Source organism: Barbus barbus (genome assembly GCF_936440315.1).
Source record: "Barbus barbus genome assembly, chromosome: 48".
NCBI classification, from domain to species: Eukaryota; Metazoa; Chordata; class Actinopteri; order Cypriniformes; family Cyprinidae; genus Barbus; species Barbus barbus.
The window spans coordinates 13784680-13810442 of NC_136726.1; the positions used below are offsets into that span (position 1 = coordinate 13784680).

Consider the following 25763-nt stretch of genomic DNA (forward strand, 5'->3'; position numbering starts at 1 on the left):
GCCAAAACTTGTTTCCTCATCGACTGGCTTTGTCTTTGGCTGTCACTGGGGTCGAGGCAACGGGCCAGATGAGTTTACCTTTTGTAAATGAGTAATCCTTATTACAATCTCACATTCCTTTACTGTAAATCACTGCGGTTAAATGCAGAGAAATAAACACATTATTGTGAACAACCTCTTTATAGTACAAATCCCTCCCCCACCATCTCTTCCCACATTCAAAACTCAATTAAAACAAACATCAGTTTATCCCTTATTTTTTCTGATTTTATTTCTATTTCTATTATATTATTTTCTTCTAGTAATAGTAATTTTTATTATTGTTTACAAAAGTGTTCCAAGCATAATCTGAGCAAAAATCCTGTCAGTCCTGATACAATGCTAAGTAATGTAAAAAAAAAAGTCACATGGCAGAACAGGTGGAAATAAATTCATCTCTGTGAGTAAGATAGCCAGATTCTCTGCTAGCTTTAATATTTTCACCATGCCGTCTGTGTTCTCTGTCTTTGGAATTGAAGTAGACTTCGCTACCGGCTGATCTTAATCTTCTCTTGAGGCATTGCCTGAGGAAACTATTATTTATAATCTTCTTGTGCAAGTCACATGAGGGCATTTAATGTCTCAGAGAGATTTCAGCACTCAATCTGCATCTGCACGTGCATTTGTGTCATAGCAAATGCAGAGCTTTTCACTCTGTGTATTTTGAAACATCCATCCTTCCAAATGTTCATTCTGACTATGAAATATATATTTTTGATAATATAGTTCAGTGCTTGTGTGCTCTCTCAAAACCTTTCTATATTGCATATATATATATATATATATATATAGCTTCTTGGCTCATTTCCCTAACATGCTCAGTCATGACACCTTTCGTTCCTTTTCCATACAAACATGTTTATATCTGTATTTTTATTTTGCTGAGATTGTCCCAGGCAGGTGTCTGTGCATCTGGGTGCTGTAATTTGCTCAACAGCTCTGTACTAATTGAACAGTGCTTCATTCCCAGCTGCTGAATATATAACAAGTTGATCAGCTGACATTTTGACTGAACGTACTGAAACCTGTTAGTGCTGCTTCACTACTGACTGAATATCATGGAAAAGCAGGAATTCACCTTAGCAGATGTGGGAAGGGCAGGAAAACACCTCTAGTGTTTAATAGTTTTGCTGAATGACGTCATCAAAGACATGTTGCTCACAGTTAATATATAACATTTAATATATATAGACTACTGTTGAAAAGTTTGGGGTTGGGGTTTATTTTGTTTTTGAAAGAAGTCTCGTATGTTTAGCAAGGAAGCATTTATTTGATAAAAACTGTATTTTAGGTGAATATTACTAAATGTTTTCTATTTTAATATATTTTAAAATGTAATTTGTTTCTGCGATGTAAATTCTCATCAGTCGTTACTCCAGTTTTCAATGTCATTTGATCGTTCAGAAATCATTTTAATAGGATACTTATTTGCTGCCCATGAAACGTATTATTATCAATGTTGAAAACAGCAGAACTGATTATTTTTTGTGGAAAGCATATTTATTTATATTTTCAGGATTCTTCCAGAACTTTATGTAAAAGTTTGTGTTTGCGTCCTTGGTGTTTAAAAGTCTCTCTCTATCTCTATCTCTATCTCTATCTCTCTATATCTCTATATCTCTATATATATCTATATCAGAAATGGGTGTCTGAAAAAAAGTTACAGACAAAATAAGGAAGTGTTTTGTTTTGGTTGTTTGTAATGGTTGCCAAATTATCACTCCTTAGTAATGACATTAGTAACTCATTCCACGCATTAACTTTGATGCTAAGTCCAAAATTGGCACACCTTTTTGCCTTTGAGGTATTTTTTTCATGTGTCAATCATTCACGCATCACTTCCTGTAATGAATGACAGCGGTTATTGAATTTTCTTGTATTACTATCTCGTTGTGAGATGTAATTTAAAGTGCTTAAAGGACTTTTTGAATGACACGTCTTTGATCCTGCATGGGGATCTCAATAACGCTCGTGTAATGAGCCTGCGTCGGCTCTGAACTCATAAACACACTGGGTTATCTTCACAAACCACCGCTTTTATTTTACACAGATAAACATGACAATAAATAATGGCAAACATCAGATCTACATTTGTACAATACAGCAGTTCTTGCGATTCTAGGAATAATCCTGAAGGTTTTGTTGAATGTCATTCTCAGCGTGTCGCCTGATTCAACACGATCGCTGTTTGTCCCACATTGGCACGCTTCCCTGCTCGTCCAGCTGTTCTTGAATCTCTTCCAAACCCGTCAGAGCGGTTGTGTATTTGAAATGGTTCAATCCAATCCGGATTAATGGTGCTTTTTCATCTGTCCCCCTCCTCCTCCTCTTCTTCGACTTTAATCACAGAACTCACTGCTGCCAGACCCAGAATTGTCCCCTTTTATAGGACTTCTGATGGATTTGCTTCATTTTAAATGCCTAATTATTTATCAACAAATAAACTGCTCTATTTTAGAGCATAAATCATAGAGCATAAACAGAGGACTTCTATTCAACTTTAATTTGATGCTTATATGATTTAAAGTTTGTAGAGGTCGAACATAAAACACTTTGTTTTTATTTATTTATTTATTTATTTTTTAGACAATTGCCTCTTTTATCTGGGAGCTGACATATTAGGGCTTTTCCAAATGGCATAATTCATCTCTTAATACTCAATTGAGAATGAAGTGGGAGGGCGGTTCTTTCCCTTTTCTTCCTCCTTTTAAACATCACATTTAAGGCTTAACTCTTAAATCCTCTTCATACAGCACAGAATCCCTGAACTCGGTGACTGCTGCATTGCATTGGATGATGCCTTGCCCAAACTTAAGAAACTCTGTGTTGGTTATGATGCTGGGGTCACACTGGAAAAAAAATGTACAGTTTCTGACATGTTTTAAGTGAGTATAGGCCTATGACTGTTTTATAATGCATACTACACTTCATTTTGAAGTTTGATTCTGAAGTTAATTCTAATTCATATAAACTTATAATTAATAAATTACCCACAAATTTAGATGAAATGCTACAACAGCATTCAAAAAAATTCCACTTGATAAATTTGCTATTAGTTGCAATAGAGAAATGTGATGTACTGTTTAACGTTTAAGTCAATGACAAAATGATAATTTGATCCTAAAAGGTCCCTTTTAACTAAAACAAATGAATGTGTATAAAGAAAAAAGCAGAAATGACTTAACAGCAAATTCCAGTATGTCTAGAAGACTGTACATTTGGTTTAATTGGAGCTGTCTCGTTGAAATCGCTTCAGTCTTTCTCTTTACTGAGAGCAAATAGGGATTCACGCATCAGCTCCTCGGAAGTATATAAACAGCGGCACGTCGCACGCACCTTTTGATTCCCACAACTTCATTTCCCACAGCTCAGGATGTTTTCTGGTTGTGCAAATTGATTCCTCGAGTAAAAGCTGTTAGCGAATCATTCTAATTAGTCAGCTGGTGAACATGGAAGAGATTAGCACATAGTTGCTCAATGCAGATATTTGATCTGCCTAAATATTGTACAATAAATAAGTCTCGAGACTCCATTAAATCAAGATTAGAGTTTTGTGGTTTTTAGTCTGTGTGCTTTGATTCTAGGAATTCTATATGCTAAACATTAAAAAAAAAAGTTTTTGAATAATTTTCTTCTGGTAAAACTGACCAAAAATACTGATGACTCATCCTGCACTACAGTTTTTTTGGTCCAATCAGATGCTCTATAGAGTCAGAATGCCACATCCCCAACACCACCTGCAACTAACTAGCAAATCACGGTTCATGTTTGTGCCTTAACTACAGCTGCACTGGGACATGGATGGGGCATATTGAAAGGCTCATGTTTTTATTTTTAAAAAAGCCAATAGACTTCAGATGCATCAGCTACGAATGATGTTTTATTTGCATATTTCTAGAGAACAACTGATTAGATAAAAATCAGTGTAGTGCACGATGAGTCATCAGTATTTTTTTCCCCAGAAGAGAAACAATGTAAATTTTGAATATATAAGATTTGGGAAGCAATAAAACCCACAAAACTCTAATGCTAGAGTTTACACATAAGGCTACAGAAAACACATACTGTTGGTATTGCAACGTTAGTCAGCACACAGTGGACATCTCAGTCTATGCATTGGTTAGTTAGTTATAATTTGGTAAACTGCACCTTACAAGCTATTCTCCATGTGTATAAGTGAGGCAATTAGAGAGTGAGGCGATCATAACACTACACTGGTATAATTTACATGCGTTCCTCTCTTATAAAGAGAGAAAATGTTCCCTGAGTTCGCGCCGTATTGAATGATTCTAAGTCGTCTTGTCACACAAGTGACTCGCAAACAGGTGCGTTATCCGAGTCCTGGCTGTGCATTGAACTCAATCCGGTGTCCGAATCATCATCATTGGTGCATGTTTTGGACAGTCCCCTCGCCTGCTCTACCCAAACATTGTCTACTGAAGGCAGTTGTTCGGTTTCTCCCTCATCTTTGCTGTCTTCCGCCTGTTTCTCTTCCAACCCGTCTAATCTGTGAACCTTCTCGAGTAATTCCCTCAACTCCTTTTCCTTGGCGTCCAAAAGCCCCTGACTCATATCCAAGTCGCTCTTCACCGTTTCCAGATCGGTGTTTAAGCGCAGTCCGATATATAAACTCGTATCCAGTTGTGTTTTGATCCTCTCCTCCTCTAATTGGAGTTCATTGTCTGTCAGGAGGTCCGGCACCACTGGCACCGGCTCCTCAGGGACCGAAGTCACCTTGAGAGCCGTTTCTTCTCCACTGCTCTCCGCGTCTTTGTTGGAAAGCTCCTCCTGTCGCCGTCTCATCCACCTGTGGTTGAGTTCTTCTTGTATTTCACCTGCAAGTATCTCCATCAGAGCCTCCCTCTCGGCCAATTCCTCCTGAAGTTGAATGACTTGGTCGCAGCGTGACGCGTATTCCTCAAACTGCGCAAAGGACTCGTCCGGATGCGCGCTGGAATCGCTCTCCAAACCTTGGTCGAGCAAATAAGTGTCTTGCACGTAGTTTACGCCGTGTATTTTCATTCTGTCAAAGTGAACTTTCGATTCATACCTCTCGATTTCACCATCCAGCTCTTTTATTCGCTGTATCTGCTGTCGGATAGTATGATCCTGCGAAATAATGAGATGGACGAGCGTTTCCATTTTCTCCGCAGATGATTTGTCTTTTGAAACCTCCTCTTTCTTCCGATTAATTTTGTCCAACTTTCTAAAAGCCTTCCGCACCATCCTCCGCTGTTTTTCCTGTGAAATCTGCATGGTGGCTCTGGTAGTGCAAGGGCTCTCTTTGCTGAGCACAACCCGCGCCTCGGCGCTCCTTGGTCCGCTGTTGGGCAGCGACGCGTCGCTCCTGACCAGGACGAAGCGCACGTTCTCCTGCTCTTCGCCCCAGGCGCTCCACAGCCGCAGGATTTTGGTTTTATTTGGCAGAATCCGCTCAAAACCCCTCCATTTCTCCACGATACAGTACGACTGTGGAGGACCGGTGAGCATCGCGCCTTTCTGGAAGTTCTGGTCCTCCAGCAGCACTTTCACGACATCCGCGCAGGTGGTGCGTCTGGACAGTCCGGACACCAGCTTCTCCTCCCGGCATACCCACACCGAGATTTTGCTCTCCTCTTGTTCCATGATAATTCACATCGAGGTACACGAAACCGGTTTCAGTTTGCACTCTCACATTGATAAAATGTTACACGCGGTAAAACTTTATGAGCTAGACAGACGAGTCGTCGCCGCGCGCTGAGAGTTGTGTTTGTCTCTGAACTATAGCAGCAGCGTGTTTCTGAGCTCAGGCACCGCCCACCGAGTCCCAACATCACATGACATTAAACTCCAACTTCATTATATAGATAACAATGCACTCAGATGATCATAAACACATGCTGCGTATATATGGACTAGTTGTCACTTTTCACTCCATTTTTATGCCGTTGTTTTTGAAAGCAGTTCTGTGTAAGCAAAAATGCATCTGAACATTTCCAACACTACTGCGCAGGGAAAAATAGATTTTATTAGTTTACCTGTATGCATTAAGCAGCATCAGAGAATGAAAAAGGCTAATTATATCATAAAAATGTAAAATTAAAACAAATAATTAAAAATGTAAATAAAACTTACTAAAAAGGTTGAAATGTTTTATTAGTTTATCTGCATGTCATTAACAGAATGAAAAGCTAATAATTATATCACAAAAAAATATAACATTTAAAAAATATATTTAAAAATCAAAATAAAACACTTGCTAAAAAATGGCATATTATATTATTTTACCTGCATGTCATTTAACCAACATAAGAGAATGGAAAGCAAATAATTATATCATATAAATTTAAACGTTAAATCAATCAATAAATAAATAAAACACTTACTAAAAAAGTTGACTTACTAAAAAAAGACATTTTCTTAGTTGACCTTAGTTTAACCAATTAGAGAACTGTGAACACTGAGTGTTGTTCAATTATTTAAATATTGACTCAAAATATCATATCAAGTAAATATTCAGGTCAAAGAGGTTTGGCTAAGCAAAACGTTAGGGAATCCCTTGTTATTAAACTGCATAAATGTGTAAGCTTTAAAACAAAATAACTTGCCTAACATGACACAAAATACCCTTGTCCACATGAAACATTATATAACCTATAATCTTTGTTAATATTATTGGTGTTACTAGTTCTTTAAATTGCTAGTACGTCCACTGATGACATAATGTACATTTGATAAAATATGAGATTTAGACCATACTGTAGGCCTAAGCCTGTAAAGTACTTCAGTGGAAGGAGGTTTATTATTGTTAGTCTGAAAAGGTCAGTGACTGTAATGTAAATCACTACACTGGTTTTGACCAGCTGTGCGTAACCGGATGTTCAGATTTCCCATCGGTCAGTGCGTATTTAGGCTGTAATATCCCCAGATGAGAGAGGGCAAAAGACAACTTTCCTGGTGAAATAAGCCGTCAGGAATATACTGAGAGTTCTGTTGTGCTAACGTAGACCTGTCGACATATGCCCACTGCTCCGGGTGTGTGTTCACGGTGTGTGTGTGTGTGTGTGTGTTCACTGCTGTGTGTGTACTTTGAATGGGTTAAATGTAGAACACAAATTCCGAGTATGGGTCACCATACTTGGCCACTTCACTTCACATGTCTACTGAAAATAATAATTATGTTATAATAATTATAATAATAATGATCTCTAAATTCAGTTGTAGCATTTAAATCCATTGATTATTTATTTATTTTTTTTATTTTTTTACTTTTGTAATTCAATTAGACAAAATAATATAGAATATATTATTGGCCATTAATGAGCTATCAACCATATAATTGAATTTATTCTTTAGCTGGTCCAGCGATCAATGTTCAGTGGCAAATAGTAATATACAACAATAACAATATTAATGCTATACTAATAATAATATTTGATTTTTCATAATCATATTTTAATTATTTTTATTACATTTATAATAATAATAAATAATCATTTTAAAATTTGTATATGATATATAATCACGTTAATTGAATTTGTATTCAATTATATTTTGTGAAAATGAATAGTGATTGCGGAAGCGTGTCATTATTTACTATGTACTGCCACCTAGTGGTTGTAAGAAACATTACATAAAAAAATAAAAAGCCACATGTCATTCGTACTGCTAAAATATTTGTTTCTCAAAAACAAGGTGTGTGTAAACAAGTATGCTGCTAATTACTGCAGGAGAGAAAATAGAAACGCTAAGCAAACCAGTTTGCAGTACAAACACAAAGTTTATTTTTTTCATTTTCATCCCCTCGAGGAAAATATACACAACTGAAAACAATTATTTGACAAGTCCACCTAGTTAAAAAAAAGCTACCAAGCTCTCCAGGCAAAAGTGTTCTCTTACTGAAAACAAATACATCAGTGTCCTCTTTTAATGCTCTTTTTACTAACAAATACTCTGCAAAACGTGTAAAACATGGCAGACAAAAAAACAATCCTGTGTGGTAAATAAGACTGAGATCGACAGTTTGATTCAGATCCAGGAGTCATTTTACCCAGAGTAATGTCTGCTTGTCTCTAGTAGGCTAACACTTTTCTATCAATTTTAATTTTTTCTCCCCGCTTTTAAAATGTCAAAGGCATTATGGTGATTGAATCCAAATCTGACTCACTTTGTTTTTTTGGTGTCAACAATTTTCTGAGCTGGAAAAACACGCAAAGGCACTTTCAACACCTGTAGCTTTCACTTGGCATGAACACAGAGGTGATAGAATGTGTTTATTTGGTGTATGAGAGAGAGATAGACTGGATAGACAAAAAAATGTGGGACAAAATACATACTTCATGTGAGATATTGCCCACTTTTACTCCCAAATAAACCACGTCTGCGATGATAAACACTAAGGCACGATATGCTTTGGTGATTTTGCTATGTAAATTCCCTTTCTTGTGTTTGATATGAGAAAAAATAACGCGTTAGTTTCTTAGTGTTTAGTATAAGTAGGTCACACTGTGTGCAGTGTAAGGCAGGTAGCTCCACATAAATAATACAGTACCTTTTTATGTTCTTTTATTACAGTTAAATCCACTAATGGTCAAAAAATACCAGGGGCAAAGTCTTTGAAATATAGTTCAGTGTGAGAATAAAAGGTTGAACAACAGAAAAAAAAAAAAAAAGCTTTCATGTTCTATGACAATACGATTTTATATAAGCAACGTTCTTTCAAAAAACACATTAATGTTGGTTTAAAACATCAACCAAGTTAAACAGACATCTGAACAAAGTAACCGTACCGCTTCACCCACACGACAGGTTAATGAAAAATAAACACCACAAGAGATACACAAATTATAATGTTATTATTCATTCCAGACCTCACCCAAAATGTGACAAAAGCCTTCTGGGTGGGACTGGCAGAGGCACAGCCACTTAAAACGAGTTTGTGATTCATTCAAAGGCTTTTCTTAGTCCTTTAGGTTAGGGTTTGCCGCCCTTGGCAGTCATCAGCTGTGTAGCCTAAAAGCCTCAGTGAATATAAAGTCTCCACTGTTCTCTGTGGGTCACTGACTGTCTGCTTGTAGTGTTACTCGTGTGAGGCGAGGAGCTTTAGTCTTTGACCAGTCTGTAGATGTGATGCTGAGCGCCGTGCTCGCTGTTGGAGACCTCAAACACACAGGCTATGCACAGTAGGGTCTCTTGAGTTTCCCTGTTTGTCACCACCTGTGGGAACAGTGCAGGAATTGAAGCTTTTAGCAAACCACAACACAAGAGCACATGTGATGCCGAATACACAGTCATATTTGCACATGTGCATTTACAAATGACATGGGAATTGTAGGACCTACCAATAGGATGGTAAAGTTTTCTAGTACGCTGTTCATCATGTATTTCTCAGGCAGGTGCTTGAGCTTATGGATAAAGTTGATCATGTATTCACACATGGGAGACCGGTTGATCTTGTATACAAAGCGGCCGTTCTCAAACCGTGCATACTCCGTCTACCAGAAGAGAAAAAAAGGTTTTAATTAAAAATGTTATTTTAAATAATACCGTTTTCATTTTATAATTACATGCATATCTAAAATTAAATACAAAATTTCATATATGAATAAATTACATACTATAATACAGACACACACTATATTTAAATTATAATAGTATAAATACTTAAGTAATGATATTTTAATATTAAATAAAGTAATATAAAATTACTCATTAAAATATAATGTACTAATATTAATTTTATCATATTAAATTATATGAAATACTATTATAAACAATATATTAAGTTAATTTTAAAATTGCATATGCAAATCAAGTTACATAATTGTATATACAAATAAATACATATTAACAATTAAAAAATACAAATATATGATTTTCAATATTACAGTATTACAGATAAAACTAGAAAAATTAAGTTTAAAATATTTGTAATGTTATTAAATAACATTTAAAAAAAATATTAAATTGTATGTGTATATGATTTTAAATAATACAGTATTTACAATAAATTACATATAAAATTAAAGTATATTTTAAATGTTACATTATGATGATATTACAATATCACAAATAAAATATTAAATGAGCTTTACAGAAAAAGTAAATGCAATAAAATAAATAAACAAACCATATTTCTTGTAAATGGAGTTTACATTCAATATAACAATATTTTGATGTGTATGAACATCTTTTTCTACAAAAGCTTTATTTTACTTATTCATCATTTATTATTTATTTATCACTCCTCACCTCAACTTTTTCAACCACTTGTTTCCCGAAGGAGCAGACCTTTGTGGAGCAGGTAATGGTCATGTTCTCTGAGCTCTCGTACTGGCTCGTTACGCCGTAAAATGTCCCAGAATCCTCCAGGATGTTACAGTTGAGGTCGGCCTGCGGACACACCAGATAAAAGCTCAGTGACAATGAATGAACAGAAGGAGAGAAAACACTGACAAAAGCAAATGTGTTGAATTCCACCCCAGGGTTTGCATACAGTTGGATAAATAAAGGAGTAATTTGTCAGACACTTATAAATAATTGTCAGCAGTATGTCAACCGTAAACTCTTTGGGCATTTGAAGCTGTGAATAAAGCCGCCTGTCATATTCATCAAAGCCACAGACACCTGGAATCACTGGCTTTTTTTTCTTCTACAGCTGCATTTAATGAAACTTAAAGTTTATTTTAAAACAATAAGTACATAATCAGACACTGTTGAAAACCTATTTTGCGCAGTCTCAGGGATTTTAAGGCTATAAAATATGATTATTGCATAGAGATAAAAAAAAACGATAAAAACACTGTATCCTGTGTCCTAGAACACCCATTAATAAAAGATAAACAAGGCCACCATCCAAAACTAGTATCTGCTGCAAGAGTGTAATGAGTGTTAACCTCCAGAGAGTGGTGTTTGAATGTACAGGATGTGGTAATCTGCTCGGCTCACGCACTTGCACCTGTCGCTCAGAGCAGCAGGTGTTCAAATAAAGGCTCCCTATCAAATCCAGCATCAGCTGTATTAAAGTTTCACATTCAGACCGCTCTGGATTAAACACGCCACTGCTGGCTTTAATCAGACCAGTTCAGCTGTCGCAGGTGACTAGTGCTGTTTTTCAACAGCCGATGCTCAAATGCTGATATACGGCTGATTCTTAAACTTTGGGCGCTTTTATGTCATAGGAGATTATTTTTCAAATGTATTTTATGTATAGATTGTACTAGGGATGTAACGGTATGAAAATTTCTAATCACGATTATAGTGACCAAAATTATCACGGTTATCAGTATTATCACGGTATTGTTAAAATGTGCTGGAGATGTTCAAAAAGTACCGAAACATAAATCCCTTCACCAAGTTTCATAATTAAAAATCAACAAACAGCAAATAAAATGACTTTTTGTTTGCTTAATCACTAAAACAATAACATTACCAATGAGGTCTGGATTTTAAATGACAATTTGACTGACAACAGTTTAATAGCATGTTCAAATAAATAATGTAAATGTTCAAATAAAGCTTTGAAAAAGTTTAACATAAAGGTAGACCACACATTTCAGCCTTTAAAGAAAAGGGTTAAATTAAAATGATAATTAATAAGTGATTATATGCATTTTATCGGCTCCATAAATAATTCTATATAGCATATCTGAATTGTTTAAATGCACATAAGTTTGTTTTTCATCAACCGGTTAAAATTTACAGCAGGTCATGCAAATTTGGTCAATTTTTTGGCCAGACAGAAACTGCACACAGGCTGAATGTAAATAAGTGTCTGTAAATCCACTCTCTGGCAGCAGGTGGCGCTTTATACGGAAAAGCTGAATTACAGCTGATTCCTGTGAACTCCGCGAACACTTCCTTTAGGTATTACATGGAGCGAAGATGAAAACAAAATGCCATCGAATTGTTTCTGAAGACAGTCAGATCCTTCAGAGGTACATTCATATGATTAATTCATTGATATATTAATTTGTATAATTCCCTTAGCACTCTTTTAAAACCTCCCAGCTTTTCCGCCCTATTTTCACTCAGAACGAAACTACTGTGCTGCTGTGCGCTCGTGAGACTGTTACTGAAAACTCTGCTTTATGCCGGACAGTATTTATTTATCGCGAGTTGTTTAAATCACGGTAATCGAATACGGTTTTAATGATAATTAAAATATGAAACGGTAATACTAACCGCGGGGAATTTTATCATGATTTATCGTCAAACCGGTAATCGTTACATCCCTAGATTGTACCCAGGTTAGATTTTCAGTCTTAGACTATAAAAATCCGTAAAAAAAAAAGATTTATTTAAAGATAAATATTAAAATGCTTAATACATATAAAAATGTAAAGTTTATGATTAACGCTTGTATTTAATAAAAAAAAATATATTCAAAATTGCCCATACTTTACTATAAACAACTATTTATTATTAGTTATGGATATTTAGTTTTATATTTCACAACATTTAAAAAATTGTAATAGTTAATATTATTATATGAATAATTAATAGTAATAGTATCAATATGACATATTAACATTATTATATATTTTTAAATAAACCCAAAATTGCTCACACTTCAAAAACATTATAAATTTTATACTGGCTATGATATCTTTTAATTTAAACCTTTTTTTATGTTTACTAAAGGTTTTATTAACAATTAAAATTGTATTACAATTTACATAAAAAAGCCAAATGTGAAGAAATGTAAGAAATTAATCATGAATTATTACAAGAATTACCTTTATTCCAGACATATAAAAGCCATTATAAAAATTAATTGTTTAAATTAAAGTTCATATTAGAATTAAAATTAAATATTAACATTTTATGTATTTAATTTTTTTGGTTTGCGATTTGTAATGTGTGAATTATTTTTTATTTAGATTTTTTAAGCCAAAGCCAAATGTGCCCGTACTCAAAAAAATATTAATAGAGGTGCCTCTTTTTTACATTTACATATTTTATTGAAAATTCTGTATTTTAATATAAAAAGTATTTATATTAAATATTAATTATTATATTAGAGCCCAAAAGTTAAAACAAACTTTTACAAAACTGATAAATTAATGATCAATAATTATATTTCATGATTTACTCATTTTAAAGCATATCACATATAAATACATTCAGAATATATCTCACCACAATGCAGTAACGCCAATGCAGTGTGAATTACAGAAACCATGAAAAAACTGGGGAGAAGTGCAGGGAAAAGAAGGAAATGTGATTGGAAAATGATCCAAACAAATGTTATTGTTTGCATGAGGTCAATGTGCTAACAGCTACGCTCAAACTCAAATAAGACTCACCCAGAACTTAACCAGGAAGAAGGCGTTCTGAGGTCCTTTTCCAAACAGCTCCTTCAGCCCGCCCTTCTTCTCAGGAAATTTGTCGTAGATTTGACGTATGTCCACTGTCTCCAGGAGTGCGTCGTTGTACGAATGATTTGTCTGGCTGATGTGCACAAACAGATGCTTGTTGTACTGCAAAAAGAGACATAATTACATCAATGCAACATTACTAGTACAGGCTATAGAAAATTTACTAACTCTTATTTTGAGCAAGAATTACTACGTGAGATGTTGCCTGGGCAACAAGCTTTTTCTATATAGTTTATAGTTTTCAACAAGTTCAAATGCCATTCTCAAATGTTGCTTGTGTGAGTAATGAAGCATTTCAGATTGCATTTGTGAGGCATTTCAGGTACATTCTGAACCTCTTCCCCAAAGCTGAATGTTTGTGTGACTGGACGACTGTATTGAGAACACAGCTCCTTCTTCGTATAGCTACAAATGCAAGATTAATAGCCGCTGTCATGCTAGACCAGAGGGACAAGCATTTCATAGAGATGCTGCCAACATGATCCATTACACAGGTCTGCTTTAACACGGACGCAAGGCATTCTGGTAACCTGCAGGTCACAACAACTTCTTCCCGGGTCTGCTGTTTTGTCTTCATTGCCATGACTGGAGTCAGATCAGTGCTTAAAGACACTTAATTTGAAGACACTAAAGGGAGCGAGTCCCACTTCTGGATGAGTACTGGATTGTATGTTCTGAAGCAGCATGTTCTGAAGCTACACTTCTGGGTTCTTGTAGTTTACCAGAAAAGGTCTGTTTTAGCTTAGCACTTCATTTGGTTTTGAACTCCAAATGAGTTTGGTGGAGATTTGAGGTTGTGTAGATTTGCATTATTATCAGTGGATCAGGAAAAAGGCAGGATGTGACCTCGGTCATCATGACCATCTCTAATAAGAGCCCACTGCCCTGCAGCTGGTGTCAGTAGATTTGCATTTCTCTAAAGCATCACATGAGGTCCATGATCCAAGACTAAATGCTAAATCATCAGCAATCTCTCACCAACAATATGCAAATAAAATCATGCAATACTACTAACATTGATCCTTTCATTTAGATTCAAAGTAGTTTATAATCAACATAAGCTGTTAATAAGTCTGATTAGGTACAATTGTGTTTATGCAATAAATTAAATTAATAAATAAAAATTCATATTTTTGTATTATTTACTATATTATTATTTCTTACGTATTATGTGCTGTCAAACGATTAATCGATTAATCGTTTATATATATATATATATACACACACACACATACACACACATATATTTTATATAAATACAACATTGCAGAGCTGCCGTAAGGTGCTTGTCGTGTGTAAAAATGTAGGTCTTCAGCAGTGAAGCTGTGGCACTGCGGCTGCTAAAGCAAGTCAAGGCTGCTCTTCTCTGCAGTGGTTGTGGGTACGTGTGCTGACTCACTGAATCTGGGTCCCGCTGATGCTCCAGGAAGGAGGAGAACTCCACCAGACGCAGTTTAGAGGTACCGATGGAGCGGCCGTGCCACGCCGGCACTGCGGCTGCCAGGGGTGTGGGGGACTCATAAGCTACACACAAACACAGCATTTCAAAACATAAGTAATGTATTGAAGCAATACGACAAGAGCCATTAAGAATAATTTAAATAGAATAAATATACTGAATATAATATATACTATATAATAATATATAAATAATATATTAAGTATCAAGTAATTTTCTTCTTATATTCACTTTACTGTATTATGTTATTTTTCTTATATTATATTATATATATGTGTATGTGCACAACGAAAAAGTAGCTGCTTTTAGGAACAGCTTTGAGTGGCTTATCCAAGCAAATATAAGAACCAGAATTATCCTTTTAAAAATATGCAAAATCTAAGTAGGTTTATGCAAAATTACACCTTCATAAAAGTATCAAAGGCATATGTTAACTATGAATATACACACCTGCGATGGCTGTTGCCGTCTGGATGGGGTAATTCTGCTGTGTGAACGGCTTCACACTGAGGAACAAGAAGTGATTATTACAAGGTGTCATTTTTAATTCACAAGTTGTTTGTATACAGGTTTTAATCTGTCGTGTATATTCAAGTTAGTTAAGTTATATACACTTACTCTTGAGAGGAACCAGGCTGCCCTGTTGACACTTGCCAAATCTACAAAAGGAGTAAAATATATTACAGTGTTATAGTAAAACAATACCAACGCATGGGAGACTAATGGTTTTAAAGCAGTCTGGGGCATCTCTTACCCCTGTCGCCCCAGGTAAGGTGGGTCGAGGGAGTCCCATGAGCCCCAGCCGGCTGTGGATGGCCGTGGCCGAGACGATCTGCGCTGAAGACATGGCTGCCATCCTGTTGATCGCATCATTCTTCACGGTCTGATCCTTCAACGACACACACCACAGAGAAGATTTAGCTCCTGCTCTGTTACTGCTATAAAACCTCATTTATTTTATTAGATGAAATTAAATCTAACCCTGGCTCAAGGGTAAAGGGTCTAATCATTTCTTTAAAATTAATGTGTCTTAAGACCTGACGCTGTGAAAAAGCAGGCAAGGCCGATTTTAAACTGCTCTACCATTCAAGCTAAATGGGAAAATAGTTTTGCCATTGACCTTTGAATCCGAAAATTTAAAGTGTTAAAAATGAATAAACTAAAGAACTTCTGGGTCACCTTAATTTTGACTTTTTATACAAAACTTAAATAGTTTTATGTAAGCGCTGATTACCACATATAGCATACGTGAGGAACTCAAAGCTGTAAAGAAGGAAATTAAATTCAGCTTTATGAGTCACAGATACTACAACATGTGAATTACTTTCAATCTACGAATACTACAGACCAGCAATATCCCTCAAATGTTGCCATAACTAGGTTTGTGAGTTTCTAGAATGCACAGCATGTAAATTATGTTGTTAGTTTTGACTTTATACTTTTTGTTGTGTGGTGATTAATAGGCTCTCTCATTTACTGTTCATGCTTATTGACAAACTTATATGAATAAACAGGCCTTGTGTGAAGAATGTGAGCTCTGTTCTTGTAAGAAATGCTGTATAAATGCAAAGCAGTCAGCTGCGGCGCATGAAAGCAGCAGTCAGTCATACTGTCTGATAAATGTGTTTCACTGTTGTCAAGCAGGCTGACAAGTACTGGAGCACATATGCTTAAAGAAGAGCCTTTTGTATCATCATAGACGCTGCCAAATGAAATGAGTAACCAATCCTATTCACCCTCTTTCTCCCTTGGAAAAAGCACCAAAATAATACGAAAAAAGAGAGAAAAACTAAACAGAGGTTTTGTCAGTGGACTGTCATTTGCTGTTTAACCACCAGATGCCACAGCTGCTCAAAAGCACTATCCTTTGACATCCAGGTCAGCCAATGACAACATCAGCATCTACACACCACAATACATTATGTTGTATATGACCATTTGGAATTATTATTTTAATACAATATTAAAGTGTTGCTTTATAAAATAAATTAACACTTTTATTCAGCAAAGGTGCTTTAATTATTATTTTTTTTAAGTGACAGTGAAGACATTTATAACGATTTTCATTTCAAATTAATGTTGTTCTTCCGATCTGTCTAGAACAGAAGATCCCTGATTAAAATAAATAATGGTTTTCACAAAATATTGATGTATGGTTTGTTAGGATCGCACAATATTTGTCTGAGATACAACTATTTGAAAATCTGGAATCTGAGGGTGCACAAAAATCAAAATATTGAGAAAATCACCTTTAAAGTTGTCCGAATGAAGTTCTTAGCAATGCATATTACAAATCAAAAATAATCAGTAACCTGAACTTATATGTAGACAAAAACAAAATTGCAACTAGACAGGTACTCGCATACTGAATAATGTCTAAAGGTGGCACGTCTGCTTTGACTTTCACACTGCATTTTAAATTGTGTGACTGTCCTTGAACAACTTTACTCAAGTCAACCCGTGTATCACACATTAAATATTTCGGTGTGCATGCGATGCCTTTCCAAAACAAACACACTTTTGTGCAAAACAGGAAGGAAACGGACAAACACGCAGAAGAAAAGAAGTTAGCCAGTTGACTGCATACTAAGCAGGCCAGTCACAAGCAGCAAATCTAGGTTACAGACAACCAAACAGCAGGTCACTCGTACACACACACACAGATCAGTACGGATATGGCCTGAGAAACTACACACAAACACACACAGACTGTGTCAAATGCAAGATTGGCATGTACCTTTAGCTTGGAGTGAAATTCTCTGGATTTCCTCCGGGCAAGAACCTGGATATGACTGGAGACCTGGTCACACACACACACACACACACAAAAGGAGCATTTTGTAACCATGGAGATGAAAGGCCCCCTGCCATTAGCCAGAAAAACATGCACTTTAATTACAAACAGAACATCCAACACAACCTTTCACATTACTTGTTCAGCAACAAGAAAGATATTTAATTAGTTAAAAATTCAGTTTTTAAGTCAAAATTGGTAAAATTGTAAAGCTTTGCACTGAATTGAGAGCACAAAGCAACAGGTGTCCACTCAGTGAAGAGCGCTTTGGTAACTAGGGAAGGCAGTAAGGCAGCCAGACAACGTTTGGATGAAGCCATAAACAAAGTCTGGCTCGTCACAATGTGAGTTTATTGGAAATAGCCTCTATAAGCAGCATTATTTATTTCATGTCACGCTTAGAACTTGAGGCAACTCTGCTAACCTGCTTTCTCGTCCGTGTCTTTCCCGTTCTGAGTTTGATGTATCTGGCGATTAATTCATTACGACCTGTAAAAGAAAATACAGAAATACTTGTTAATAGACAGTAACATTATACAACCTTTATTTACATTGTTTAAACAAATTATTTTAGTGACTTTACATTGATTCATTGTTTTGCTTTAGTTTGCTGCAAAACTTCAGTATTACACCAGTAGTGGCGACTATAAATGTATATTAAATACATACATGAAGAATAATATATACAATATATACATGTAGAAAAATACATACATGAAATATTAGCTTTATTATACAACACAAACTAGATCTGTCAATCGATTCAAGGTTTTAATTATCCAAATTTATATAATAAACACAATTAAATGGTTTGTACCAAATGATAAAGGATGAAGATAATTCAAATACAATGTTACAATATTGTGGCAGACGTGTAAATCACCGAATAGACTAAAAGTGGCTCTGAAGTCAATATATCCTTTGCTATATTTTCATATCATTTAACATTAGCCTCACTGTCCCACAACTTAATTCACTTGTAATTCATATTAAATTAAATAAAATATTTAATTAAAATTATGTTTGTTAAATTTCATTAGCTCATTTTAAAAATGATAAATTGCACAAATAAAATGCAATTTAAATGATATGGCAGAGGCAAAGATTATCAGTGCATAACTTTTTTGTCTATTCCTCATATATTGAAAAAAAAACATATTTAATCATAGTAAATTAACACTGATATGACCAGATCATCAGTGTAACACTAGCCAGTCACTGTCCTACAACTCACAGAAAACTAATCTAATCTAAATTAAATTATTTTTTAGTTAAATGTAATTAGTATAATTACATTTTTTTGATTAAAAATTAATTGGATTATATTAACATTAAAATGCAATTTAAATGAGAGGGCAAAGGTAAAGTTTTCAGTGCATAAATGTATTGTCTATTCCTCATTAATCCTATGATACAGAATTTAAGATGGAAAGATGGCGCTATGAAAATATAGTGTGGATATGAACTACTGGGCTTATAGTGCTTTTAGAAGCTTGACAGTCTCTAGTCACAATGTATTTTCATTATATGGAAAACAGCAGTGTGAATCTTCCTCAAAACATCTTTTGTGTTTCATGGAAAAAAGACATGTTGGAACGTCATGAAGGTGAGTAGATGATTTCATTTTGAACTAGTCCTTTAAGGACAATATCTGACCGTCAGCCAACAAACAGCATCAGGGTATTTTCTCCAGCTAGCCTTTGCCCAACGTGCCTGCAGTGTAATCTCTTCTAACCCAGACCTGGGCCTCCCTATTCTTCCAAACACAAACACACGCGTACACACACTCACTCATTCACTCACCCACTCACACTCACACATATACACACACACACACAAACATGCTCTGTACACTCACAATGCGGGCATTCATGCACACTCCGCTCTCAGATCAAAGACACTCCAAACGGCCAGCTGTAAGCATGCTTACTGCTGCATAATTCATTCTTTTCAGTCACTTGAAAACATGCTCAGCTGGACTTGGCAAACCTGCAAAACAACCTCCAGAGAGAAAGGGGACTTACAGGGACAGAGAAAGAGAGAGTGAGAGAGCCTGTCGACGAGTGCTGAGTTTTGAGAGTCTCCCCTGTGGAGTTTGGTAGACAAACCAAAGCATAAACTGATCAAAGAGCTAACTCTCAACAAGAGATCAAATAAACAACACCATCACCACAGAAATCCTGAATCACAGCTGATTATTACTCAACACCCCCTGGTGATAGTATGAGATAATATAAAATAATAATGAAAGAAAGAAAAAAAAATATATTATATATATATATATATATATATATATATATATTTGTGTATACTGTGTATATTCATTATGTATATATAACTACAAATACATGCATGTATATATTTAAGAATTGTTTTTATTTTTATTATTTAATTATAATATATTTATATATAATATAAAATAAGAATATAAATGTATATACACATTTAAATATTTTAAATATATATACTGTATGTGTGTGTATTTATATATACATAATAAATATACACAGTACACTTATTTTCGATGCGATTAATCACGAATAATCGTCTGCAGTATATATATATATAATATATATATATATATATATATATATATATATTATTATTATTTGTACACAATTTTTACATTATATAATACATATAATTTATTAATACATTAATATTACACTAATTATATATATTTAAAGTATATTTAGCATTTTTTATTATACATGGTAATGTTTTATTATGTGCTATATTAATTATATGTAACTATAAACTAATTTATAAATTATAATTAATTTATAAATTATAACATACAAGTGTATGTATATATATATATATATATATATTTTATTATATATATTACATATTTTACTATTAAAATCATGCTTATATATAATATATATATATATATATATATATATATATATATATATATATATATATATATATATATATATATATATATATATATATATATATATATATATATATATATATATATATATATATGTAGTACTCTCTTAACAATGAATGAGAGAGACAGAGACAAGTGGTTGCCCAAGCGGTCCTCTTTTGTTGTCAGAGGATGCGCTGCAGTTGTCACGGTAACTCTACTCTCTCAACCGGAATTCGGAAAATGCAGCTGGACTGTCCAGTGCAAACTCATTAGAACACATTAAAGTATATACAAAATATATACAAACAATTTAATATTTTTATGACAAACTCTACGCAGCAGGGTGGTCACACACACACGCACGCACATACATACATATATATAAAACATATATAATTAACATTATGAATTATTATGGACTATATATAATTAAATAATGAATAATATAATATATATATATATATATATATATATATATATATATATATATATATGGCTGACAATCCACCAATAACAGGTCATCTGAATCGAATCTTCTGATGACTCAGCAATGTTGTTCTCAGAAATTTGTTCAGGTTTGTTGATGACTCACTCAACAACAGCGAATCATTAAAAATGAGAGATGACAAAAATTTTAAAAGCAAACACAAGTTTGAGAAACATTTAGAGTAGAGTCTCTGACCAAGAACAGTAGGCTACAAAATGTGGTTTACCAGATGCACTGGAATTAGCAGTAAAAAAAACACAAAAAAAAACAGCGAGGGGGTCGATGGCATTCCTTTATAGTGGCGTTACTAAAGAGTTGATGCTATGCTGGTGGAGGGCAGGCCACAAAAGCCACCGAGGATGTGGTGGGTTAAAGGTCATCAAATTACAATTTCAGCTTGATCAGCATAAAGTAAAGCAGCTCTGAGGAACACCCACTGGTTGCAATTAAAAGCGAGCTGATAAATGGACCTCACACTGACGCAGGGTTAACCTCAGCGTGTCTTCAGAGGGGAAAGATGCTGCCAAATATGGGGTTCGTCAATCATTGTGCGCTGACAGCTTTCTCTGTCGTCAGTCTCTTCCAGCAAACTAAATGAAAGCATATGATTTATGCTGTGATATCCAAACCTGGATTTTTCAATGTCTAAAATGATTTCTGTCAGCATTTACTCACTCTCATGTCATTGCAAACCTGTCTTACATTTTGCTATGCTTCTTACACAAATCTATCATATGGCTTCAGAAAACATGGAATACAGTGCATGTTTTATACAGTGAGATTAGTGTAGATGCTTCATGTTTTTGTGCCCTTTTTGAAGCTTTAAAACATTGATGGCAGTCTACAAAATATTTATTTTGTGTCCTGTAGGAAAAGAAAAGTTGGTTTGAAATGACACAAGGGTGAGTAAGTGATGACAGAAGTTTCATTTTTGGGTGAACTGTCCCTTTAAGGCATGATAATACAGTAAAATTGATTTAACTCATGGCCAACCCTATTTGTTCTTTGTTTTGATTTCAGATAACACTAACTCCAGTCTGCATTCTCTGTGCTGAGTCTGTCTGAGACACGTGGCTCACTCACTCAAATTCATCATCTTGTCAAATAAAACCTCTCTCAGAAAAGTGATGAAATCAGATTTAACCATTTGTCTCTGAAAAGATTTGAGCATTTGAAAATGACCCACAAATATCGGGGTGTTGGTCTCAGGGCAGGACAGAAACCCCGAATCTCTGGGACAATGTCTCTGCTGCTCTGCCAGGCCTGATGGATGACTCCGAGGTCTCGGGCTGCTATTAGAATCACAATGGCCTAAACTAACAGTACAAAGACTTTCTGCAGGAGGTCCATGACTAAGGAATGACGAGTCCAAACTGAGACTGCAATACTCATATAGCTGATTTCCATGGGCATCATAGAGATCGATAATTTATCAGTAGGTTTAAATGATATTTTAAGCAACAGAACACAACAATAAGAACAGAACAGAATAGAATGATGATAGATATAATTTTCAATAATATTAAAATCACAAAAACAGGCTTGAAACAGGCAAATTTAAAAGCATCTCTAATTTATATTGTTATATAAGAATTATATATTTCTGTATTTTTGTCAGTGTTTATTTTTTACTTGTATTTATTTTTGTGACAGTAAATAACAATAAAAATATATTTATTGTTATTATTATTATTATTATTATAGAAAGTTTATGTAGTTATGTAGTGACATTAAATAACAACAACAAAAACAACAATGATTGTAATAATAATAAAAATATAGTTAATTGTTATTAACATCTAAAAAACTAAATTTAATTTAATATTAATAAAATTAATTATTATATAAATTATTATATTGTAAAATTTAATTAATAATTATATTTTACAAACATAAAATGTGTTATAATAACTATTTAATATTTATTGATTATGACAAAACATCAACAACAACAATAATTGTAATAAAAAATACTGTTAATTCTTATTATTATTATATACAAAAACAAAAATTAATAATAATAATAAAAAAATAAACAAAATTAAATAAAAATATTATAAAAAAATATTTTATAATAACTATTTAATAATTATGGTATAATTTATATTTATTAAATTACGATTAGATTTTTATGTGTAACTGAAAACAGACATATGTGACAGATCAGTTAACAACTATGCATCATAATATTTTATCACCTTAGCCATCTAAATTCAGAGAACTTCTTTCAACCGCACTTTACTCAACTGCTAAAGACTCCACCTTTCTGAACAACTTTTATCTAAATACACAGCTACACACACAGAGGTCTGATTTTGACAAATCAAAGTATTCTGACTTCACTGTCCAGTCGCTAACAGACTCATCATCTACCTGCTCATTTAGTGCACGTGCATGGACAGTGAAGAACGGTATAATGCCATATGGTTATAAGAAAAGGTCAGCCTCCAAAAGCAGATGGTGGTCTGTACAATCCCCTCTCTGGGAGTCAGTCAGCTTAGACTGATACGATCTGCAGGCTCAATGCAGGTGTTTCCCTGAGAGCAGGACCGAGGGGTGCGGCCAGATAAAGCCATTCACACACACACACAAACACACACAAGCCTGCTACCATCTGATTAGAGTTAGCCAGCTGTCCTCTGTGACGGGTAGAGCCCGTAACACGATGACACCCCTCTGTCCGCAAACCATTTTCAGAGGGAGGGTCTGAGAGGAAAATCAAGGCCAGATGGCAAGAGACCGTGACGGACAGTCTTTTCTTTTCCAGTGGACACCCCCCACACCCCTCATCCCGCCAAAACCGCTACGATTATTTATTGAAATCAGTTCTGAGAGGAAAGTCACGGACATGATCAGATGGACCAAAATTATACTTGATAAACTTGAAAACAATTAGGTAAAAATCAAATATTTTCTGTAAGCCTGGTCACCACAGGTCAAACTTTATTCCTAAAGCACATTTAAAAAACAACAGAAGTTGAACCAACAGCTATAAAATTTAAGAAAAAAGTTTAACCTTTAAAAAATAATTATATATATATATATATATATATATATATATATATATATATATATATATATATATATATATATATATATATATATATATATATATATATATATATATATATATATATATATATATATATATATATATATATAAAATAATAATAGTTATTATTATTACTATAATAACGGTCACAAAATTCTGCATGAACATTCTTTAGAATCAAATTTGAAGTGAAAATGAAATAAAAAAAAATAATTAAATGTTTCTGGTCTTTTTGTGTGCAGTTTATCAAGAAAATGCTTGGCTTGGCTTTTATAAAAATAAAAATAAAATTAAATAAAATAATGGCAGGGGAAACACTGAAAATGGATTCTGAATGTGTTTCACTGTCAAACAGAAGAAAGCACTGGAACTAGGACAGGGCTTGATGTTAAAAGCTGTGAAAGTGCGTATACGTATTAAAGTCTGATACTGAAACAGTAGAATGCTGAAAGCTCCTTTTCCTGCGATAGAAAAGAAACTGGAAACAGAGTGGAAAGCCTCAGTTTGGAGCCGTTTTCTTTAATGGGAGCAATTAAGCATACTTCCTGTGTGTGCGTAGGGAGAGAGAAAGAGAGAGAGTGAGTGTGTGTGTGTGTGTGTGTGTGTGGACATGCAAGTGAGTGCAAGTGTGCTTGTCTGACTGTGTCCTAACATGGTGCGCTGGCTGGAAACATCACACCAGCCTGCTGGAAATCACACATGGAAAATCCAAACAACCCCAAATGACCTCTCGCTCACTGCCTCTCAAACTCTATCTCGCTTTCTCCCTCATTTAGTTTTGCTTGATAAAGTTACCGTGTGCAAACTTCATGAAAGGTGAGCTAAAAATGGAGTTTGTATATCTGCCAAGGTAAACTTGACAACCAAATGACTTTTAGATTGAAGAGAGAAACTTGTATAACAAAGGCACACTAACTGAGCTAATGTGTCTATTTTTAATGAGCCCTTTTACATTTGTAGCAACAGCACAACATGTTTTGGAGTTGAAGACTTGTTCACAAGCAACTTTTTCCACCATCGCTGTATATACAGTTTTACAGTAACTGCTACTAAAAAAAAAAAAAAAAAAAAAAAAAAAAACCTAGAGAAACATGGTTAATCAAAACTGAAATCGTGATGTGGCTTTATTGTCATATCGTCGATATTCAGACTGTCAAATCGCAAAAGCTGCAATATAATTAAATACATTTATTATTATTAATAATAATGTTATTATTATTTATTACTAATTATTATTATTATATAAATAATATATAACATTTATTATTATTAATAAACAAATGTTTCAGAGTGAAGCGTAGCACTGTGTTCATTTACACACAAGATGCTCATGATAATATCACAGTAAATGCTGCTAAAATAAAATTATTATTATTAATAGTAGTTAATAGTAGTAGTAGTATTTTATTACTAATACCATTATTATTATTATTATAAATAAACTAAAATAAAATATGCATCTATAAAACAACTTTCCTCTTTGGATGACATCACAGAGGCTGTTCAAGTTTTAAAATAATAATAATAATAATAATAATAATAATAATAATAAATACTACTAATAAAAAAAAATTATAATAATAAACTATCTAGTCAAAAGACATCACCCCTGAATCCCACTCATTACTAAAATAGAATAAAAAATTTATTAAATATGCCGCTCTAAAAAAAAACATTCCTCTTTGGATGACAT

General features: G+C 34.2%; 2 protein-coding genes across 2 annotated transcripts in view; both read right to left on the minus strand.

Moving 5' to 3' along the window:
- Window positions 1-4223: 4223 nt before the first annotated feature.
- Window positions 4224-5721, minus strand: LOC306866407 (ras association domain-containing protein 10-like). The gene has a single exon (XM_079411607.1). The coding sequence runs from the start codon at window positions 5662-5664 to the stop codon at window positions 4342-4344; it is 1323 nt and encodes a 440-aa protein (XP_079267733.1). The 5' UTR covers window positions 5665-5721; the 3' UTR covers window positions 4224-4341.
- Window positions 5722-7781: 2060 nt separating this feature from the next.
- The window catches only part of LOC306866863 (transcriptional enhancer factor TEF-1-like), a 40143-nt gene continuing 22161 nt past the window's right edge, over window positions 7782-25763 (minus strand). Inside the window, exons 4-13 of the mRNA XM_079412262.1 lie at window positions 18075-18139; window positions 17594-17656; window positions 15611-15745; window positions 15475-15515; window positions 15307-15362; window positions 14797-14921; window positions 13326-13499; window positions 10270-10410; window positions 9360-9512; window positions 7782-9234 (exon numbers count right to left, since the gene is read on the minus strand). Of these exons, the coding sequence (XP_079268388.1) occupies window positions 9121-9234; window positions 9360-9512; window positions 10270-10410; window positions 13326-13499; window positions 14797-14921; window positions 15307-15362; window positions 15475-15515; window positions 15611-15745; window positions 17594-17656; window positions 18075-18139 (1067 nt within the window). The 3' untranslated portion in view covers window positions 7782-9120. The remainder of the gene's footprint in view (window positions 9235-9359; window positions 9513-10269; window positions 10411-13325; window positions 13500-14796; window positions 14922-15306; window positions 15363-15474; window positions 15516-15610; window positions 15746-17593; window positions 17657-18074; window positions 18140-25763) is intronic.